Source organism: Chlamydotis macqueenii, chromosome 8 (assembly GCF_036417535.1).
Source record: "Chlamydotis macqueenii isolate bChlMac1 chromosome 8, bChlMac1.mat, whole genome shotgun sequence".
NCBI classification, from domain to species: domain Eukaryota; kingdom Metazoa; phylum Chordata; class Aves; order Otidiformes; family Otididae; genus Chlamydotis; species Chlamydotis macqueenii.
This window is the reverse complement of record NC_141563.1, coordinates 31160002-31180611: the sequence shown is the minus strand read 5'-3', so window position 1 is coordinate 31180611 and position 20610 is coordinate 31160002. Positions and strand designations below refer to the sequence as shown.

General features: G+C 35.3%; 1 protein-coding gene across 3 annotated transcripts in view; it reads left to right on the top strand.

Moving 5' to 3' along the window:
* Positions 1 to 20610, top strand: part of FAF1 (Fas associated factor 1) — a 167605-nt gene that overhangs the window by 70519 nt on the left and 76476 nt on the right. For all 3 annotated transcript variants that reach the window (XM_086753732.1, XM_086753731.1, XM_086753733.1), the window contains one exon: positions 13027 to 13113. In XM_086753732.1, coding sequence (XP_086609858.1) covers positions 13027 to 13113 — 87 coding nt within the window. The remainder of the gene's footprint in view (positions 1 to 13026; positions 13114 to 20610) is intronic.

The window sequence follows — 20610 nt, the reverse complement described above, 5'->3', positions numbered from 1 at the left end:
GTATTGTAGACTACTTACATTTTTAATTTAATCAGTCCAATTCTGGAAGCCAGTCCAGTTCAGGAAGAGCGCCTAAACTACAAGCTGCAGAACTAGGATATTTTTGTAAATGGAAAGCTATCCAACTTCCTGAAAATTCTGCCTTACAAGTTAGTATAAATGATCTTAGCAATTTTTAGTTTTTGGCCATTTGTTGTTATCTTGCACTGATCCTGAGGGGTTTGTGGGTTATCTTCCCAGTCAAAACATTCTTCCTAATAGCAGTTTCATTTTAACAACTTGGAAATTAGCGGAGCATGAGAATGAATGGGCACATCTCCCATCTTGAAAAACTTCATGCGAAGTTCTGAACTTATGAAACTTAATACAAAGTTTCCCCTTATGAAAAATGCTATTTTCTAGACAACTTCTGTTGACTTTTTATCAGCTTTTCTGTCATAAATGTAGTTCAAGCATGTGAAGCAGGATTTGGCAGGAGCGTGCCAGTATGCCTTTGATAAAAAGGTTAGATTCAGCAATATATGTCTGTGTTTTTTCATAAAAGGGCGCTACTTGTAAAGAAAACTTCCACATTGGAGAGGCTTCCAGCTAATTTTAATCTCCAAATTGTTCTACGTACCAATTCTGTGGAGTTCACATTCATTGGTTTTTCTTCTTCTCTGGTAACGCTTTTCCTTCATCTTTCTGTGTCTGCATCTTTGTAGAACTTGGACTGTAGGTTTTCCTGTATTGCTCTCAGCTTACTGTGTTTGTTTTCACTGTTCCTAATGTTTTTCTGTTACTTGATAACTTCTAATAGAGAACAGGAGTTGGGAATAACCCTTTGTAGCCTGCACGTAGAAAACCATGATTTTTGACAACTTGAACCGTACTAATTTGCTTTCCCCTTCATCTTTTTATGTTCTACAAATACATACGACTTGTGTAGACCTACCACTAGTTCAAGTGCTGACTTATTTGGGGAAAGACTTAAAGAAGTTAAAGAAATAAGAGCCAGAGAGAATGCAGACTGGGGTCTTTGGTCAGGTTGCAGCTCTTATTTTCAACTCTATTATTTTTAGAAAATATGTTTAAATATCTTTAAATATGCTAAAAATAGTATTATTCATTAAACCAATACAAAATTATATAGCTTCTTTCAATAAAGATAAAAATCTATATTCAGATTGCACCTTTGCCCAATTCATTTGTTAACTCAACAGTATTTAATCTCTTTACTCACAGTCTTACTGTCTTTAACTTTTTAAAATCCTGATGAAGATCAATTTTCACCTTATCATGGAAGAGGAAGACAGGGGTATAGTTGACAAATACGTACAGATGTTAATGATAATGATTCTTGTCCCTTATTCAGAAAACTCTTAATATGTTTTCACCTGTACTGCCACTGCTGTTAAAATGCAATCTGTGTCAATAAAAAGAAATGAAAGAGGCAGAGCTCTTCGTATTTTTTATATATTTTTAGTTCCTGCTTTAAAAAAATAAAAGCAAATCTAATATCTGATTATTTATTTTTGTCATCTTGTTCTTTTCTTGATTTTTTTTTGTTTGTTTATTGGAAACCTATTTCATATTAACTTTGAATGCAAATGAAGATCTAGCTCTTATGAGATGTGACAATAAACTTCTGAAAGCTTAAAATTTTTTCCAATGAAATTGTATTTGGGAAAAAAGTACAGGGAAGCAGTGTTTTAAAACAGTCTACTTTCTGTTTCCCTCTATATGATATAGAACAAAAATTACATAAATTTTTGTGCATGTTAAATATGTACTAAATGAAAGATTTTTCTCTATCTTATTAAGTAAATGAGGGGGGTTTTGGTGGAAGATTCCATAGTTAAAGATGTAAACCAGCAATTTCTTGCTTCTATAGCACAACATAGTTCAGAGCTGAGATTAGAGAAACCCTGTAGAGTGGCTAATACTCGAGGGCATCCCCAGCTAGAAAAGTATGTGAATTTAGGCATGGGAGGAAGGAAGGATCTGCTTTAAATTTAGTGTAGGGTCACTGAGTCTTAATGATAGATTAAACAAGGGAGGCGGAATAATGAATAGGGGTATGCAATGTGTAGCACTAATACCAGAAGTCCATGGTTTTCACTGGTTATTTAATGTCTTTTCCCATATGTTTCTGAATAGAGCAGGTTATGGCAGGGATGAGCTAAGGAATAGCTTTGTTAGTGAATTGTTAAATAGACTGCATTCTCTTTTAAAAAATATATACGTATGTAGGAAAGCTGCTTGTTTATAGTATAGCTGGGCACCTTATATGCATGTACCTGAAATGTAGCACTATTGGTAACTATATTTGTAATTGATGTGTGTATGTTGACATTCTTAAAATACACTGTGCAGATTGTTTGTATAATTTTCTTTTCCAGTGTGAAACTAACAGCCATTCCTTGGTTAAAGCAGAAATGAATTTCAGATTCTTGCTGATACTAATGATGTAAAGAAAAACCCCAAAAGAAGTGGTGATTTGATAGACATGAAAGTGAAATGGAGGAAGTACCAAGAAATGTATTTGTTAGTAGAAAGTTGACTAACAGATCAGTAAATATTGTTTTATAATTTATTTTAAGTTGAATTTAAAATAACATTAATGGAATATGTCTTAAAACTCAACCACATAAAGTAATTTATTAAATTCATACTTAGAGTGACGGAGAAAGGTATCACAGTTTGTTTTAGCATTGAGTTCATACTGAATTCTCACATGTAAGAGTCTGCCAAGTACTTCATGCCAACAACCTAGGTGAAGCAGGCAAGTCAACTGTTGAGTTGTTGATGGGTTTCTGGGTAATCCATATTCTCTTTTGTGTGGTGCAGATAGCAGGAAGTCTTTAGAGAAAATGCGCTTTGCACGTCATTTTTCCTCCAGGTTACAAATGTGATTGCAAGCTACACTGGAAGATGCAGTGCAAGTCACACTAATGACTTTGTCCTTGTCCCGTTATTGCAACAGCACATATGATATTGGTGAAATGAGTACTTTCAGATCCGTGGCTCATCTTCCTTTTTGGATGAGTCTTGGCTGGCATTGAGAAGAAAAGGGCTGCAGAGACAGCCAATCCATCTTTCTTCTCTGAGTAGCAGGCTTGCTGTGATCTTTAAGTGTAAAAGTGGTGGGAAGAAATAGGGGAAACATTGAAGTTAGAGGAGCATTAGTGAATTTCTGCACAACTCTGCACAATTGTGGTAATTTGCTTCACAAGATTCATAGATTGAACTACTTTTTCCATATAATGTCTAAGTTTGCAAGTATTTTCTAATATTGACTATTTAAAAATAATTGAATAGATTTTATATAGTCTCTAGCAATAAAATATGCCTTCTCATGAAAGAGTAATTTATCAATTTTCCAGAAATGAGACAAGTAAAAAACACATTACAAAATATTGTTTTTGTGATGTTCCATTTCTTAAACTAAAATTGGTAGGCTTATCACTTAAAGTAAAGATTGTCTGTGAAGCAGATGTGATTTTTGCATTTTCTGAGACTTTGAAACAGTAATTTTTTATTCTGAATCATGTTTGTGTTGGGATGGAGGAAGATACTGTCCGTCAGTGAAACATTTTAAGGAGTATCATAATCTGAGATTTGGGAGGGGCAGTAGGATTTAGTATCTCATTGGGACAAAGTGAAAATAAACTTATAAAAGGTAAAGGTGATTTTTTAGTATGTATACAAATGTTACTCTTTACTATAAGTAAATGCAGTAAGAATAGGAAATCTAACTTCTGTTCATCTCCTTATTAGTTCCTAAAATGACCATCTATTTTACTCTTTATTGATGTGACTGATTACTTTGAGACTCATGAAAACGCATATGTAGGGAAGTAGTGAAAAACCAATATATGTATTTATTATGCTTAGGCTGTTGCAAACTAGTTTCTTTTGAAATTAAGATGAGGATGTTTGTCTTCACGCAAATTTGTCTATATTTTTCTTTTTGTTCAGAACATGACAGCTGTGAAAATTTAACAGATCTACTTTCCACTGCAGGAATCAAATTGACTATCTCTTTCACTTTGAGTGATAATTCAAACCCTAGAAATAATCTTTAAAGCCCTTATGAGCAGAGACCTGACTAGATACAAAATATTCACTGTGCTATGACTCTTTGAGACAAGTAGTTCCTTAAAAAGGAATCAAAGCAATACAGGATTCAGGAAAGTATCATATAGACTTTTTGCTGAAGAGTTGACACATTAGTTCCTGATGAAGTGGAAAAGATTGAAAGATAGGAGCTGCAAAATTACACTTTGCGCAGCAGTCTGAATATATGGGCACATGATATGGGCAAGCTGGGACAAAGCCTGTGTAACTGGCGTGAGGATTTTTTCTTACTCCTGAACCTTTGTTCGTGTGTTACCATTACCCAGTGGTGGCAGTGGCTTCTGGCCCTGGCTCTGGTAGGCCTGAGAGAAGCTGGGATGCACAGAAAGTGTATTTAATAATATAAATCATGTTTTCCTACCAACTGTAGATAGCTTGGATCAAAGTTGCTGCTCTCGTTCATGTCCTTAACTTCATGATCAGTTAGTGTCAAGGTGTATTTTTCTTCAAGTTACTGATATAATCACTGAGATAATTTATTAGAATTATCTATTAAGTCTGCTAAGTATGCAGTCTGTATGAAATTACTTGTCCCTTGACTTCCCGTGGTCTCTTTCATCAGGTCAGCCCAGATACAAACTTACCCTGGTGCACTCTTCTGTTGCATTCAGTAGACCAACTGTTTCACTTAGTTGTTTTCCTGTCCCTTTTTGTACCTTGAAACATCATCAAACTGCTCTTAGTAATTATGCTTTTCTAATTTGCAGTGTTTTTCTAATCTTTCCTGGCTTCTTCCTAGAGATATCCTAATTCAGCCTATATATTCTCTATTATATCCGTCTAACTTCAGCTCTGTTACAGCCTTGTGTACTGCTGCAGCACAGTCCAAAATAACCCTCTGGATTTCACATAGTTTTCCTACCGTGCTTTGTGAAGCCCTCTGAAATCTGCCGGAAGATGGTAAATAAAAGCAACATTTTTCTATAGTAAAACTAAGATCTAATTTTTCCTGACAGGTGCAAGATCTTGCATGAGTATGGAGCTCCAGAGTTTGTCCTGCTATTTATAAAGGAGTCTTAAAACACTGATTTTTAATGGAAATAAAATAAAAAACTGATGTTTGTCAATTTATCAACATTTTAGGTCATAAAAGCAGCTGGAAATGGGTTGGTAGCATTAACAATCTGTTTTGGTAATTTTTTTTTAGTTTTTACAGCAAATTAATATCCTTCTTTGGGGGAAGAAGGTTAGGAACTGTATTTACCCATTATTTTGCAATTGGGCGCTTTGTCAAAAGCGTAGTTGCCTCTTGATGGAGATCTGGTAACAGATCTCCAACAACGGTTCCCTGTTGTTTTTCATAATGTGCGTAAAAGTCAGTTAAAAGCTCCCATTGAGCAGCGCTGCTTCTTTCAGCTTACCAATATTTTCTCCAATGACCATTCCTACTGAATGGCAAAACAAACTGGGACTCCAGAATGTATCTTTTCTGTGTCAGTGCACTATATGTAGAACAGACAAACAAAAAACTCACAGTATTAACATTGGTTTTATTTAGTTAGCAGAAGTCTTTAAGGCATTTTCAAATAAATTTGTAAAATTGTTTTGGCAGTAAGTCTTTGTAGTTTGATCTCTTTTAACCCTAATCACATCTTCCTTTCAATCTCTAATGTCACGGCTAGCTCACGCTCTAATTCTTTTATACCCTATTTCAACCTCATGCTTGTGTGTTGCTAAAATGATTTTTTTTTTCTCCTGTTTTTTTAAAATGCTCGTGTCTCTTGCCTCAATTTCTTAAGAATGTGTTTTCCCTTCTTCTTCTATAGGAATTTGTTTCTTCTTTTAACCTTCTATTAAAAAATTCAAAGGGTCAGACGGTTTTAAGTTCAGAGGGGATTATCACAATTAGGTCTCCTAGGCACTACAAGCAATGAATAATAATAATTATGTAGGCTGAACCTTTGTATGGTGCAGGCCATATAGCAGAAATCAGTAACTTCTGCATCAAGTTCAGAAGATAGTAACTTGCTTATAGCAATATCGCTGTTCTAGAAGGATAGCTAAGTTTAGGTGTTTAAAGATGGAGATCAGCAAAGATGTTTCTTTATTCCACAGAATTAAAATGTGCATGTGTGCTGGGAGAAAACTGAGAGACTGAGAAGTAAAACAACATTTTAAAGACAGTGAAACAGTTGTATATAGAATTTTAATATAATGAATATACTTAACATTTGCCACATGCCACAGCCCTGGAAAAAGCCAGATCCAAAGCAGTGGCAAAAAGTAGTATCTGGTAGCTTGAAGAGACCTCAGATTAATTCTCAGACCTCAAACTTTGTCTGGATAGGAGGCTGAAGTGGGGAAAATATGTTGCTAAATCTTTGAGGGCACATCCCATGTGCTTGGACTATCTGTCAATTTAGATTATATTATAGATGTCTGAGTGTGTATGTATATTGCATGAGGCAATGAGAAGTTCACATGTCAGAAGATTCAGTGAAGTTTAAATGAATCCTTACTTTTATAATCCATTTCAAAATTTACAGATTTTAGTCACAGAAATAGATCAGTATGATCCAGTAGACCATTTAATTGTAGGTTTTGGTGTTAAGATACTAACTTGGCAGAGAACCATGAAAAAAGGTCATATGCCATCCAAGATGAGTTGATTCAAGAATGAACTAGAAGACAAGGAAGTATTAGTAATTGTGAAATCTATGAAAGTAATTAATTCGCAGTGTTGTTATTTCTGTTGCTGAGAGGAAACTGCAGAATGCTTCTTTTCAAGTACTTACAAAATGTAATTAAATTAAAATATATTATCGAGGTCAAAGTCATCTGGTGATACCTAAACTAGGTGTGCTTCTGAGAACAACTTCTACTTAAGAAAAAAATTGAAATTTATTTGAATAAGTGTTATGGCTCGGAACTACAATTCAATATTCATAGGATATGAAGTGAGTAGGTAATGTCTCTGAAGGTGTCTGTCTTTCAGCTGTAGAACAAGAAAACAGAAGTAGCCAAGTAGCTTAGAAAAAAAAAAAATCAGTTTTTTTTTTTTTAATTTAGGGTCTTTAAAGTTTGTCAATAGTATTTTACGTAAGTTATTAGGACTGTCTATAGTCCTCGAGAATTTCCATCAGTAAAACGGAATTAACAGTTTTTTGTTTGGATTTTGTTTGATGACTTGCTATGATGGATGGACCTCTGGGGGAGTGAGGCTGTAAGTGCTTAGGTGGAGAGTAAAGAATCCATATGACTTTCTGGAAGTGGTACTGGGAAGTGTCCTCATATCTAGTATCTTATTTTCCTGAATGAGGTAGTTTTTAATAAAATAATATGGCAAATCATCTCTCTGTTAATTTTCTTGTCTGCTTACAGATTCTTTCTCCTGAAAACTTTCTTCCCTCTCCTATTTTAAAGCACATAATAGCAAAATAATACATTAACTTTGCATTTACTTATTGAGCCACTTCGTATTTCTTAGTAGTTACTGGTTTCTCCTCGCCTCACCACTGAAATAGTGTGGATTACTTATTTTTAAGTAGTCATTTAATCCCTAGATACATGAAGTTTCTTACTCCACCATTCCAAAAATTAGAGGCAGATTTCATGTACTTCAATCTCTTTCCTAGATATTGAATTTAAAGAATAGGAAACATCAAAAAATGTGTGCTGGGCTTTGCTTAGTGTTTAATGTGACTTGATCTTTGTTTGAACTCTTGTCAGCAAAATGTCACAAAAATCACACATTATTTTCCAGACCTAAGTTAATTTAAATGGTTATATAATGAATTGAACGAGCTTTCTAATGAAGACATTGACACAACATTTACTAAGTACTATAGTAGAATACAACTTCTTTTTAATAGTAGTTTAAGCTGGGTTTATTTTGGTTCAGGCACTGTTCCATAAACTCTAAAGTGAAAGCTGGATGCATTAGTGGCTTTTCTGTACATGAAATGGTTTAATTGCAGGAAAGTGGTACATGAAAACACTTCTCTCTGCTTAGAAACTTGGTAGGTTTGTCCCCCTGCTTCCCATGCATTACTGCCAGATTCCCGATGCTCTTTGCTATCTGGTGGTGGAGATGTTAAAGGCTTTCCTCTGTAATCTTGAAGACTTATCGCTTTGGCTGGTTTTTCCCTGTTTTCTCTCCATCTTTATTCACCAAACTGCTTTTGCTTACTTTGCATTTCCTTCTGTCATTGCCCCATCCATATCACTGCTGTCCCCTGAAAATTTTGCTTACTTGTCCTGGCTTCTGTTACAATGTCAAAGTCAAGATTCTGGCTTTACTATCAGTGCCCCACGCAACCTTGCTCTGTCTGCATCTGATCTCATTTCGCCACGTCCCCCAACTCACATTCCACATTCCTCACAGTCCTCTGACTTTATTGCTCCTTTTGTCTGCCTTTCATGCACTCATTTTTGCACTGTCTTTCATGCTGCCTATGTGCCTGGAACAGTCTTTAGCATCTCAGCCAATTTACAGCTTTGCATAAATTATATTTAATAATAAGACTAACAAAAGTTCATTATCTACATTATTTCAATTAACTTTGTACCTGCATAAGTGGAAAACAGCCTGAGGGAAACTACTGTTAAACTTTGTTGTGATTTGTTGTGATTCAAAGATACAGATTCAGGCACCACAGTTGTTTGGTGCTTCAGCATAATATTTAATTTTTTTAAGAATTCGGTAGGTGTTAGATTTTTTTTTTTTTTTTTTAACAATAGGTTTCAGATTTTACTAATTCAGAAATAAGAAAATAGCAACTTATTCCTGGGAAATGAAACCACCAGAGGGTCATCACCATCACATTACCTGGTATAGACTTCTTGCCCTGGGATACATTTTGCTTCATTTTGTGGATGCGGAAGAGGTTTGAACGTTGTATTAACTTCATATCTACAAACTAAGGGTATCTTTTGTGTTTAACCTTCCTATGAAAGCAACATACTCATCTGCTCAAAAAAAACAACAGTGAAAGATAAGAAAGTAAGACTCTGCCTGCATCTGGGGAATTTTTCTAAGTGTGTTGGCTACTTTGACGTGTGGGTTTTCTTAAAATATTAAAAGTTGTTTAATATTTTAACTCCCTTCTAACACCAGAGAAAATGAGCTGAATGTAAAACTTCATGTGCTTCTCCAGCATTAGTGTATAGCTGCAAGACAGGGCATTCTGCAGGAGTTCTACATAATTTTCCAAGTAAAACTGCATCTGAAATATATGGGGGCTTTTTTTTTTTTTGGCTTTTTTTTTTTTTTTTGTTTAAATGATTGCATTGATACTGTTCACAGCTGAGTTGTGGAACTAAATAGGTATGCCTTTAATTTGGTTTTAAATGATCTCGTATATTCTGGAGATTATAATCTGAAGGGTGGCTGCCGTGGTAATGTGCCAGTCACCATGGCATCTGAACATTATGAAAAGAAATTCTGGGCTGCACAAAGACAATGCCACCAATTAGTATTTCGAACTGATCAAAGGTAGGGGACCAAAAAGTTTGCCAATAAATGTAGCTCAGTGGATGGCACTAGAAGTTAAGTGTTTGCTTTACAGAAATTTATAAAGATTTCAGTCCTCCTATCAATATCGTGTGAATTTATAAATAAAAGCCTTAAAACAGACCAGACTTAATTCATTTACTATGCTCACTTTTTTTCAGTTACATGAAGAGTATAGCTGTAGGTTTTTATTTCACTGGCCTAGTGAAGAAGCAGGTTATGGTTCTGCTTTATACGAATCTTTAGACCTTTTCCCTCCTTACGTAATTTTTAACTTTAAACTGAAATTAAGTCAGTTATTGAAGAAAAGAGATATTTCTATACTCAATTGGTAAATATTCCTAGTCTCTAAAACTTCTGCAGTCTGCTTTCTTAATACTATTCTAATTATCAAACAAACCTGAAATTGAATCGTTATTTAAAAGCAAGCTTATTTTATCTTAAATAATTGATTGTGGCTTGTTGTTTGAAAGAGGACTACTTTGGCATGAATTCCAAATCCAGTTATGATCTGAACTCAAGCAGTTTGTTTAATCGAACATTACTCTAATAAGTCTGACATGGTCCCCTACCCAACCGGGCCTGTCTATAACAACGAGTTTATTCTGCAACGAGTTGCTCAACAGATGTCATTCTGGTAGAATAATGCAGCAGAATACTTGTGCGTTGGCTAAAATTACTTCAACTTTGATCACTTTTGTCCAGCACATCAGTCTGGCATTGTGCTTTATACCAACATAACACTTTACCCCGAGCAGGCCTTTCAAGCTTAGAATAGCAGAGGAATGTTATTGAATTCAGTGCAGTTACAGATGAGTTAATGAAAGAAGGGAAATACTGTTTTTTTCGTAATGCCTTTCTGTTGTACTTGGGAATTAAAAGGGAATTTGAGGAATGTGACTTCTGAGTTATTTATTTTTACTTCTGAAGACTTTTTAAAAACAATATTACGTAGTTCTATTGATCCCACATTTCTGTAAATAAGTTTTGCTTGTCATTTCAAAGTAGCTCATTTTAGAGTTTTATATTGTGAAAATAATATTAATGAGACTTTTTGGATATGTAATTGGAGAATAGTTATCTCACAGGAACAGTTTATCCTAGTATTTAATGCAAGAAAACTAAAATGGCAAGAACTGTGTTCTTGTGATCACAGATCAGTGTTGTTACATTTTGATGGGCTGTTGTGGGGTCAGGACGGAGTAATGACATCTCTTTACCTTGATACCACTGCGAAACGAATGCTGCACAGCAGGCTGCCCTCTTGTTAAGAGGCACTGAAGAAAGGCTGTTTGTTTTGAACAGTAGGAATGAGATCATATACCCAGTTCTATAGAGTTCGGTCTTCCATAATTCCATTTTTCACAAGTGCATGTGTGTATACCTATGCACATATATATACAAATATACTATATATACATGTATTTGAAATTAATTTAAATACATTTTTAATAACTAAGGTATATTTTTATTTTTAAAAGCATTCCAACATGCTTAAATATAAGGAAGCGTGAATATGAAGACAGCTTTAATTGCTAATAAATACTTCAGTATTCTGTTTCTAAACAAAAAGTGTTCTTGTTTTAGTTTTTTTAATTAAAATATAGTTGTAATTTTTTTTTAAATTCAAACATAGTTACCAGATCCATCTCCCTGCAAAAACTCCTGAACAAAACCAATATTATCATAAATGTTATTGCGTGTACATGTAATTTACCAGTTTTACAAAAAAAAACAGAGAGCTATCTTAATGATTCTAAAACATACAGTGATTGTAAAGCTGAGCTGAAAATCCAACCCAAATATATATTATGATACTGAAATGTCCAGATAAGGAACACACATGGTTTGACTTTCATCCTTTAGGGAGAGGTAGGCTTAAGAGTTGGAAGTAATGTATCTCACTCTTGGATAACAAGTTGAAGCCATTGTTTTCCACTCATCTCTGCAGGATATTTATATTCATAAAGCTTTAAACTGATAGTATGGAAATTATTATCCACGTAATCTGTATATAAAATCTATCCAGAAATGTGAGGCAGTTCTTCACAGTTTTTACTAAAGGGCACTTTATTAGTATGAAGTACCACTACTGCTGCTACTAAAAGCAGTGAGGATGAGCAACGGGAATTGCCATGAATGGAGGATCTGGGAACTGGAAATGCAGTAAGAGCACTGTACTTTGTGTTTGCTCTCTATATACTCTGAATTTTCTCAGTTGTATTTATTTGTTGGCAAACTCACGCAGCAGTGCTGTGAAGAGTCTTTTGAAGAAAGTTGCTCAAATCAATATTTGTGAGCAAGTGCATGTGTGGAAATCCTGGCCTCCTCCCTCACCCCCCTTAGCATATTTACAGTGATTGGGACAGTTCTTTTACTACTTAATGTTCGCACACCTATCGTTCATCCATGTGTTAATGTGCTTGAACTATGTGCACAACTTGAGAGAAAAGGTGCGTGCAGGATTTCTCTCTAAAGCTGATCCAGAGAATAAGAGTTTTGGTGCTATTTCATTATGCAAACACATTTTTAGATGAATATCTACTGCCAGATGTTGCATATACGTTCTGTACTAAAAATAAATGACAGATTTTGAGGGAACATATGCCCATTCCTTATGCTTATGTTACCATATTACCTTACCGTGTATTCAAACATCAGCCCTACTTCCATGCTGAAGCTACGGCAAGTACTGATTAACAGGTAGGGTCAAATTTTATGGAATGTCCGTATAGTGGATTGCTTTGTTTTATTGCATTATCTCCCTAAGAAACATAGCTTAAAATAATCTTTCATTCATTTCTTGAATATGACACCTTTAGATATATGAATTATGTTAATATCTCTCATTTTGACAAATTTCAGCTTTTTTCCCAATTTTTTTTTTTTTTACCCATTTTTCTGTTCAGATAAAGTTGTTAAGTTAGGCTAAGTGCACTAGACTGCAAGCAAGGTGCTAACTCGAAGATCGTTTCTGCTGACAACTATATATAATTTTTTTCAGTTACAGAATTTTTGGTAATACAGCAGAAGTTAGAATACAATTAATTGTTGTTTCTTTCCAGCTGACAAGTGAACAAATGAAAAGCTAAAGAAGGTATCAGAGGACAGGTTTTGGAGTAGTCTTGTTATTTGCTTTAAGTCATTTGTATTATGAATTATTTTACACATTTGTGGTGCTTCAGTAATAATGGATAATTACGAATTATATGTTACAGATTTCTTTTTTATTTAATGTAGTTTGTTCAGTTGCTTTTGGCAGCACTGAAATTCAGCAGTGTGTAAACCTGTGGAAGAGATCTGGGTCTTTAAGTGTTGGAGGAACTTCTTCTGCAATAGTTGGAAAAAACTAAAATAAAAACCTGAGGATTATGGTGAAAATAATGCAGTTTGCCTGTGTATTTTTGTTAGTACAAGTTCTGATTTTTTTTTTTTTTTTTTTAACTTTTTACCAGGTAAAGCGGAATGTGTATGACCTAACTAGTATCCCTGTCCGTCACCAGTTATGGGAAGGCTGGCCTCCTTCTGCCACAGACGACTCGGTAAGTAGCTTTGGTTATTTAATTTCTTCCTACAAATAGATTATTTTACTTGGACTTTTTATCACAATCACCCAATTGCTTTTATTGTCTCATATGCAGCAACCTGTCCTAACATAGTAATTCATAACACATAATTCAAAGCTTTATCTTGAAAGATACAAAAATACTTAAGTATTGCCTTATTGAAGCACACTTCCATGGAAATTATTCATGTATATCAAATTCAGTGCGTGTCTTAGACTAGGAGGAGCAAAGCTGTGCAACGTTTTGGAAGCTGAGTAGGTCTAGTGTGGTGATTGAACTTCAGTAAAAAATCTTGGTTTTTACATGTATTCTGGGTGCACATCTAGATATTTTCCTCAGCTGTGTCCATCACTGGTGGTATTAAGTTTTATGTCTGGCTTTTGAGCAGGAGGTGTTCCTGTTGAAATCAGTGAGGAGCTTCATTTGCTGTTAAGGTTGCCCATCTTGGTTCTTGCTGGGCCAGTAAGGGTGAATGGACATTTGCAAGATTATATTTTGGAATAGTAAATAATACACATATAGTACAGTGCGTATTCAATTTTCAAATGTATTTTGCAGGTTTTAGAATTATCATTATTTAGAAATGGAAGGAAATCTTAGCGGAAGTCAATGTATATTCTTGGTAACAGAATCATCTGACTGTGAATTGCGTACAAATTCATGAAATTGTGGGACTTAACTGTGTAATTCCATTAAATATTAGACTTGCTTCCTTGCATGGTTGTCCCTATTTTACAGCATGACTTCCTGTTTCACTCAGACAATTTTCTTCTGGTAGTATGTTCCCGATGCCAGACAGTGAGGTCTGCCTTTATTTAAAAAAAAAAAGAAGAAAAAAAGAAAAAAAAAAGCCCAAAATAATTACGTAGTTATGTTTTATGTAGATTGCATGACCTGAGAAAAATGTGGAAAAAATAAATATTTCTATTTTTTAAAAGATCAATCATTTAACTAGAGGTTGAACCCAAGTATTTTATAAAGTGAAAATGGAACTGGGATTTGCTTTCCATCTGTATTAGCATTATCCTCAATGCATTACTTTCCTGTCTGTTTCTACTCTGCTTCTTGTAAAGGGAGAATTGCGGTTTGTATGATAACACTGCTACTTTTTTGCTCTGGGTAAAAGATTTATGCCCAAAAAAAAGGCAGCAAAGCAAAGACTGCCTGCATTTCTAATATACCTGTAAAAATGTCTGCGGGAGTGTTTGCAGAAAGAGCAGTTAAGTTTGAGAGAGGTGGGTAAATCTATGGCCACGTATTCAGGAGCATATCCGAGACGATAGATGCAAGATCTGAAATAACAGCATGGTGTCATATGGTAATTACAGTCTTTGAAATGTGGATCCATTTTAACATTTTATTAGTTTACATTAGCCCAAAAAAGAATTGGAAACTCAACACTTCTAATCCGTTTTCCCACAGCTGTTAGGTTTTCCCGTATTTCCCCCCTCCTCCTTTCTTTTGAATAGGATACCTCACATATGTAAAATGCATCAATCTGTTTTAAGTCTGTTTTTACAAGTGACACTGTTGCAGGTGAATTTTTCCCCTTTTCAGCTTTAATGAAACTGGTGAATGTTGAGTCATCTGCTGCAAAGCAGGAGAGTCCTCAAAGCTCACTGCTCGAGTCTGGTGCAGCTGAGACTTCTCAGCTGTGTAAACAGATTTGAATGTGTTACCAACAAAAATATAATTAATTTCTGTCTAAAATTAGAGGCCGTAGCTTACTATTTATAAAGATTTAATGTTAGCAATGACTATCTATGGCTTCATGATCTGAACATTTTTTCCTTTGTAAATTAGAAATGTTCAGTAGTAATTACTTTAGTAACTAGTCATGATGTCTTTAGTTCAGTGGCAAATTTTAAAAATCGCTTTCTATCGTGAGTTTTTAATTTGCTGTATGCTATAGTACTCCATTGCAATTAAAGAGTTAAAGAAAGACTTGATTAAAATACTTTTTCATTTACATGTTGTGCAGCATAAGAAATACTTTGTAATACCACAGGAGGTTTTTTCAGTGCGGTTCTCGTTAACCTTTGCCTTAGCAAACAGGACAACTAAATAGACTTTGCATAATTGGATTCCTGTATCATCTTGAGTCTCTGATGAACCTGACAGACTACAGTCTTCTGACATTATCAGGAAATTTAGTGGAGTCAATAGTCATTTAAAACATTGTTGCTTCATCTCCCTTCAGAGTTAAGATATGTTCTCTGCTTGTACTATCTAATGAAATATGGGATACTGTATGAACTGTCAATAATTCTTTCAGATCCTTTTGCACACTTTCACCAGGGAGATGGGTACCAAAACCTCCACGTGCAGGAGAATGTTTCCGTGCTGTGACAGTTTGACTGTGGGAAACAAGGCACATGTAGTCTGTGGAAATCTCATTTTACCATTCAGCAAGGACATATCTTTAGCTTTTATTGTGCCTGAATAATTTTAACCCCATGAATTATATCTGTTCTGCTCATTAAAGTTCAAACAAAGTGAAAGTATGAGGTTGAAATAATTCTTTTTTTAAACAAGTTTATGTAAGTAAAACTTCAATTATATTATAGGCTTAATTTATCTTTTTTGGGGTATATATCATCAACTGATATAATGAAGTCTTGAAAATTATCCTAGAAAATTAAAAAATAATAATTTTATTTAAATAGATTCACAGTTTGTTCTCAATTTTTTGTTTGGATTTTGTAACAACTTTAACATTACTGAGCTTGTAAAATGAGAACCAAGCCAGAATAATTTACTGAAATTTCTGAAATGTATTTAATTTCTCTTTGCTATATTGGCTGAACTTCTAAACTTCCACTGGTAGTTAGTGCCCTTGCCAAGCGAAATAAGCAACCTTTCAAACGTGTGTATTAAAAAAAAGTAATGTGAGATCAGCTGTAGGTGGTGTTTTAGTACAGTTTTTACATGGAAGCATTGTGATGTTATTTATGTAAGTACAGATGACTTTCTGGATATTAGCTTTACACAGGTATGATTGTAACTTTTTTCCTCTATGAGGTCACTGAGGTTTTTATTTATTTTAGTAGAGTGAGATTTTTGTCCCTGATGTTTATGTTGATTTTTGGTGGCATAGAGTAGAAACACCCAATATGAGAAGAAGGAGAGAGATTGCTTTTGTTCTCTGTATTTAAACTAATTTTTTTTTTTCTTAATTGAGTCATTGTCATTGTTTTAAGTCATTTCTGCATAGCCATGAGCAATGCCTCCTTCATAAGTAACAACAGCGACCTTGTCAAGACAAAACATATTTCTGTATGAAAACGATGTAAAAGTTTTAGGATAAGGTTTGAGGGGAGGAAAGGGGAGAGAGACAAAGACAGAAGATGAAGTGGCCCATGGTGTAACTATGCCCTCACAGGCAGATCCCGTACGGAGGACCTCAGCATCCATCCTTCCACCTACTGCTGGTAACGCTTTCTTTCTCTAAACGCTACGGTTGGTCAAGACCTCGTATCCTCACTTCAGAGCAAGTAACTGTGCTTCTTGTATAGAGAAACCGTTGGATATTAGTTGAGGCAGGAATAGATCTATACTGACAGGTTATTCGGCTGCACTGCTGAAGGGTCATGTTTCACATGCGACACGTGTGTAGCCACGAACATGTTGAGGTTCTGCATCATCCCTTGTAAACACAACCACCTTCAGTTCTGTGACAGTTGTAGCAGATGTGGTTGATGTTCCTTAGCTGAATTTAATTAAGACTTCTAGGTTATAAATCTAAATTCTCAAACGCTTATGTATGATCTGATTAGCGCTGCTGTTATATTTAGCTATTTCATTGCGAAGTACTAAGCACAGTCTGTCTGCGCTGATAGAAATTAAGAATGCCGATAAATAGTGTTCTGGTACAAAGTCAAACCATTTAAGACACTTTTTGGCTGATCTCCAGGTTTTTGAAGAGGTTGAGTATTAAGCATCTGAGTAATTAGTATTTGGGAGTATTTATTTCTTTCCCTTTCCAGGTCTTACAGTTCTGAACAGAAAGTTCATTACCACATGCTGTCATTGTGATATGAAAACAAGTTGTGAGGTTTACATACACTGGCTGTTTAATTGTAATGGATGCCGTGTCTGCATTTACCGGATCATTTAGAATTTTCCCCCTGGAATTGATAGACTGAAGAATGAATAGTCCTGACAGAGAAAGTGACCATTAATTGAAAGCTTAAAATTGCCTATATTTGAATTAAAATATATACATCATTAGAAAATATTCAATTATTTTTTCTGTGTAAGAATATCATAATTATAATTTGGATTGTCTGTAATGTTCATTACTTTGTATGTTACTTTCCTTCTGTGGCTCTCATCAATTACTTGCAGTAGAGTAATAGAGTGGATCTGGCAGGATCCTTGTAATTTAGATACTTAGAAGAATACTTGCAGTCTGTTTTGTTATGTGGGTTCAAGAATATGGTAAAGTTTCAGTTTAACTTTTATACTATCATCCCAAATTAGTAGCGAAAATTGTTAGTACTGAGTCTTGGAAGTTCATGGTAATCTATGAAGCAGCACATTCAACATGAAGAAACAGAAAAGTAACTGAGCAATTTAATAAACAGTTCTAATATGTCTATTTTATATCATCTTCTGACTTTGACTTACGGCTTGCTAGGATGTTTTTATGTGGATGAAAGTATGGTGAATTATCACATTCTTTCCCCAGATTAAACAAGGAGGTTACAGTTGTTCCTTCACAATTTTTCTTTATACCGCACGCCCTTGTCTATTTTCTATTTATAAAAATTAAGATAAAGTGATTGAAATTAATTTCATTTATGTAAAAATTGCCATATCAGAGATAACCAGTTTATGCTCTTACTTTTTTTTTGTCACAAGAGAATGTATTTAGGACTGACCAATTTTAAAACATCAGCTAACTCAGTTGAAGTGATCTACACCTATCACATTGCCTTTGGGAAGGGTTTATTTCCTCACTGTGTGATCATAAGTCTTATGGAAGTGCAAGAAGTGCACACTGAAGAACACAACCCATTGTATCATTATATTAAAATTACAAGTCGGTCTAATAGCTATGACTAAAAAAACCCACCTAACCCCCCCCCAAAAAACCAGCAAAACCCCAACCTTTAAGTTTTCAGCATTCTTAACCAGGTTGGGTCTTGATGGAAAAAATAGTTTGTCATGTTCTGCCCACACTACTACTTCTTGTGGTCCAGTTTTAATGTTGCTTTTTTTCAGTTGTTAGAGATCCTGGAAATGAAAGAAATGGGAAAGGCACTCTTTGCTTCGCTTTGATATAAGGATATTTGGATGGTAGTAGCCATGGTCTTGGAAATCTGGGGAAATTAAGATCACTTCTTAGTTACCAGAAAAAGGGTTCTATTTTTTTATAGCTCATTTCATCCATGATTTTAAATGGTCAATAAAATCATAGAATTTTAAGGCTGATCTCATGTTTCTTATGGGAAGAGCAGCAAGATTGATTTGGACATGCACTGGTGTATTCGGAACTGGTGAGGCCGTAAGAGGCTGCTTTATGACTGTTCCAGTGGGCGTTTATTGTCACCGATCAAATAGAAATTTCATCCTTAAAAGCAGGTGCTTCTCTTAATCTCTTATATTTTGGGGAAGGAAGGACTTCAAAGCAGCTTGTTCAGAGGGCAGTGCAGTTGACTCTACTGCCTGTATAATGTGATATTTTCATAACCCCAACACTGAGCATTGATGGTTTTGCTTAGACAGTCCTCCCATCTGAAAGTACAGGGCCTTTCCTTAGAAGAGCAACTCCACATTCTGCTTTTTTGGTGTGTCAAGGAGGCCTAAAGGAAAATTCCCATAAACAATGTACTAGATGAAAGGCAGGTAGCACATCCAAGCTTGTGTCCTGGATTTTATCCAGGCCAGTGCTTCCACTTGCTATTCAGAGTTGTGCCCAACACACAGTGTAATTAAAAGGACTCAAGTTTCATCATTAGATGTTTAGAGCTTTCATACTGGTTTCACCATATCCCTGCTCTGCTGTCCTCCGTTAGCTGGTGATGATGCCTTGTGTTCTACAGAGAAGATTTTATAGCGGTTACTGCAGCTTTACAGCTTTTAGAGAATACAGTTTCTGGCTTTACCTGAGATTCCAGTTGGTCTTTGTAATGAAGAATAACTACTGTCACATTGATTTTTTTTCTTTTTTTTTCTTTTTTTTTTCTTTTTTCTTTTTTTTTTTTTTTACTGCTGCGTTATTAAAATGGAAAAAAATCCAACTATGTTTGGTTCATGTTTGAATACGGTTTGGCTTTTGTTGCTGCTTCTTGGGCAAAACCAAGCAGAGCAAGATAAGCATGTCCTTGGCACACACACAGACTAGTGCTGATCCTGATTTATTTGCTTGTCTAAGGGAAGGCACGAGGCAAGGAAGAAAGGAGGGAGGGTGCTGGTGTTAATGTACCTCCTGCATCCCATGGATCTCCATGAGGTCACTTGCCTTTCTGAGACACAAAATTTGCCTGTTCTGCCCTGACCACTGGGTAGATTCCTGCTTAAAGGCATGTAGTCTGCCTGTTAAAATATGTCTTCTTCTGTGCTGAAAGGAAATAGTAAGGTAATGATTTAATCATTAGGATTCTAGCAAAGAATGAGATCACCTTATTAAAAAGTGATTTTGGGTCTCTGAATTTTCAGGTTTCCTAGATGTGTATTTGAAACTACAGTACATAATTCCTTAAAGAAAGGTAACTAATATTTATTAGTAATTAAGAGACTGGATCTTTTCACCAAAGTACCTCAAACTTTGCGTCAGAGACTTATTCCAACAGATAAATTGAAGAGCTTTTTGTCCCAGGATAATATGTCCTCTCCATGTGGTGTTTGTCATTCCACTGTACAAATTGCCTGTTTTTGAGTGTGTGTTCTGTGGTTAATGGTCTGTCCAAAGAGTTCTGTCCAGTACACTGTAATTCTTCTTTTATGTTTTTTAATCCATGTGTTTATCAATATACTTGATGGGTCAAGAAGTTGGGATACTTTTATTCCATAACTGAAGACTTGTAAATGTACATTTGGTCCTTTTTGATAAATTAGAATAAGCAGAAGGTTTATGCCTACAATTTTTGTTGGTAGCTAATGCAGCCTGCAGGGAGAATGGGAATTGCTCTAGATGATGAACAGAGGTCCCGTATGATCTGCTGGATTCCTGGAGCCTTGTTCTTTGACACTTTCCATGTGTTAGGGAATTGTGGCATGCAGTGTAATGGTGCTTTAAGCACAATTGCTCTTGGGCATTACTGTGTTGTATTTGCTGATCTCCATCTTCTAAAGATCTCCGTTTTGGATGGGGTAGCGCAGGCTTTGAGAAATCAGAAGCGGACTCTTAAGGAAAGCTGTGGTGTAAAAAACACACGTCCGTCTGACTTGAGCAGTTGCCAAGACCTGTTGCTCGTGGTGGTTGTATCGCTTAGTGCGAATCGATGAGGGTTCCACCCTTTGGCCACT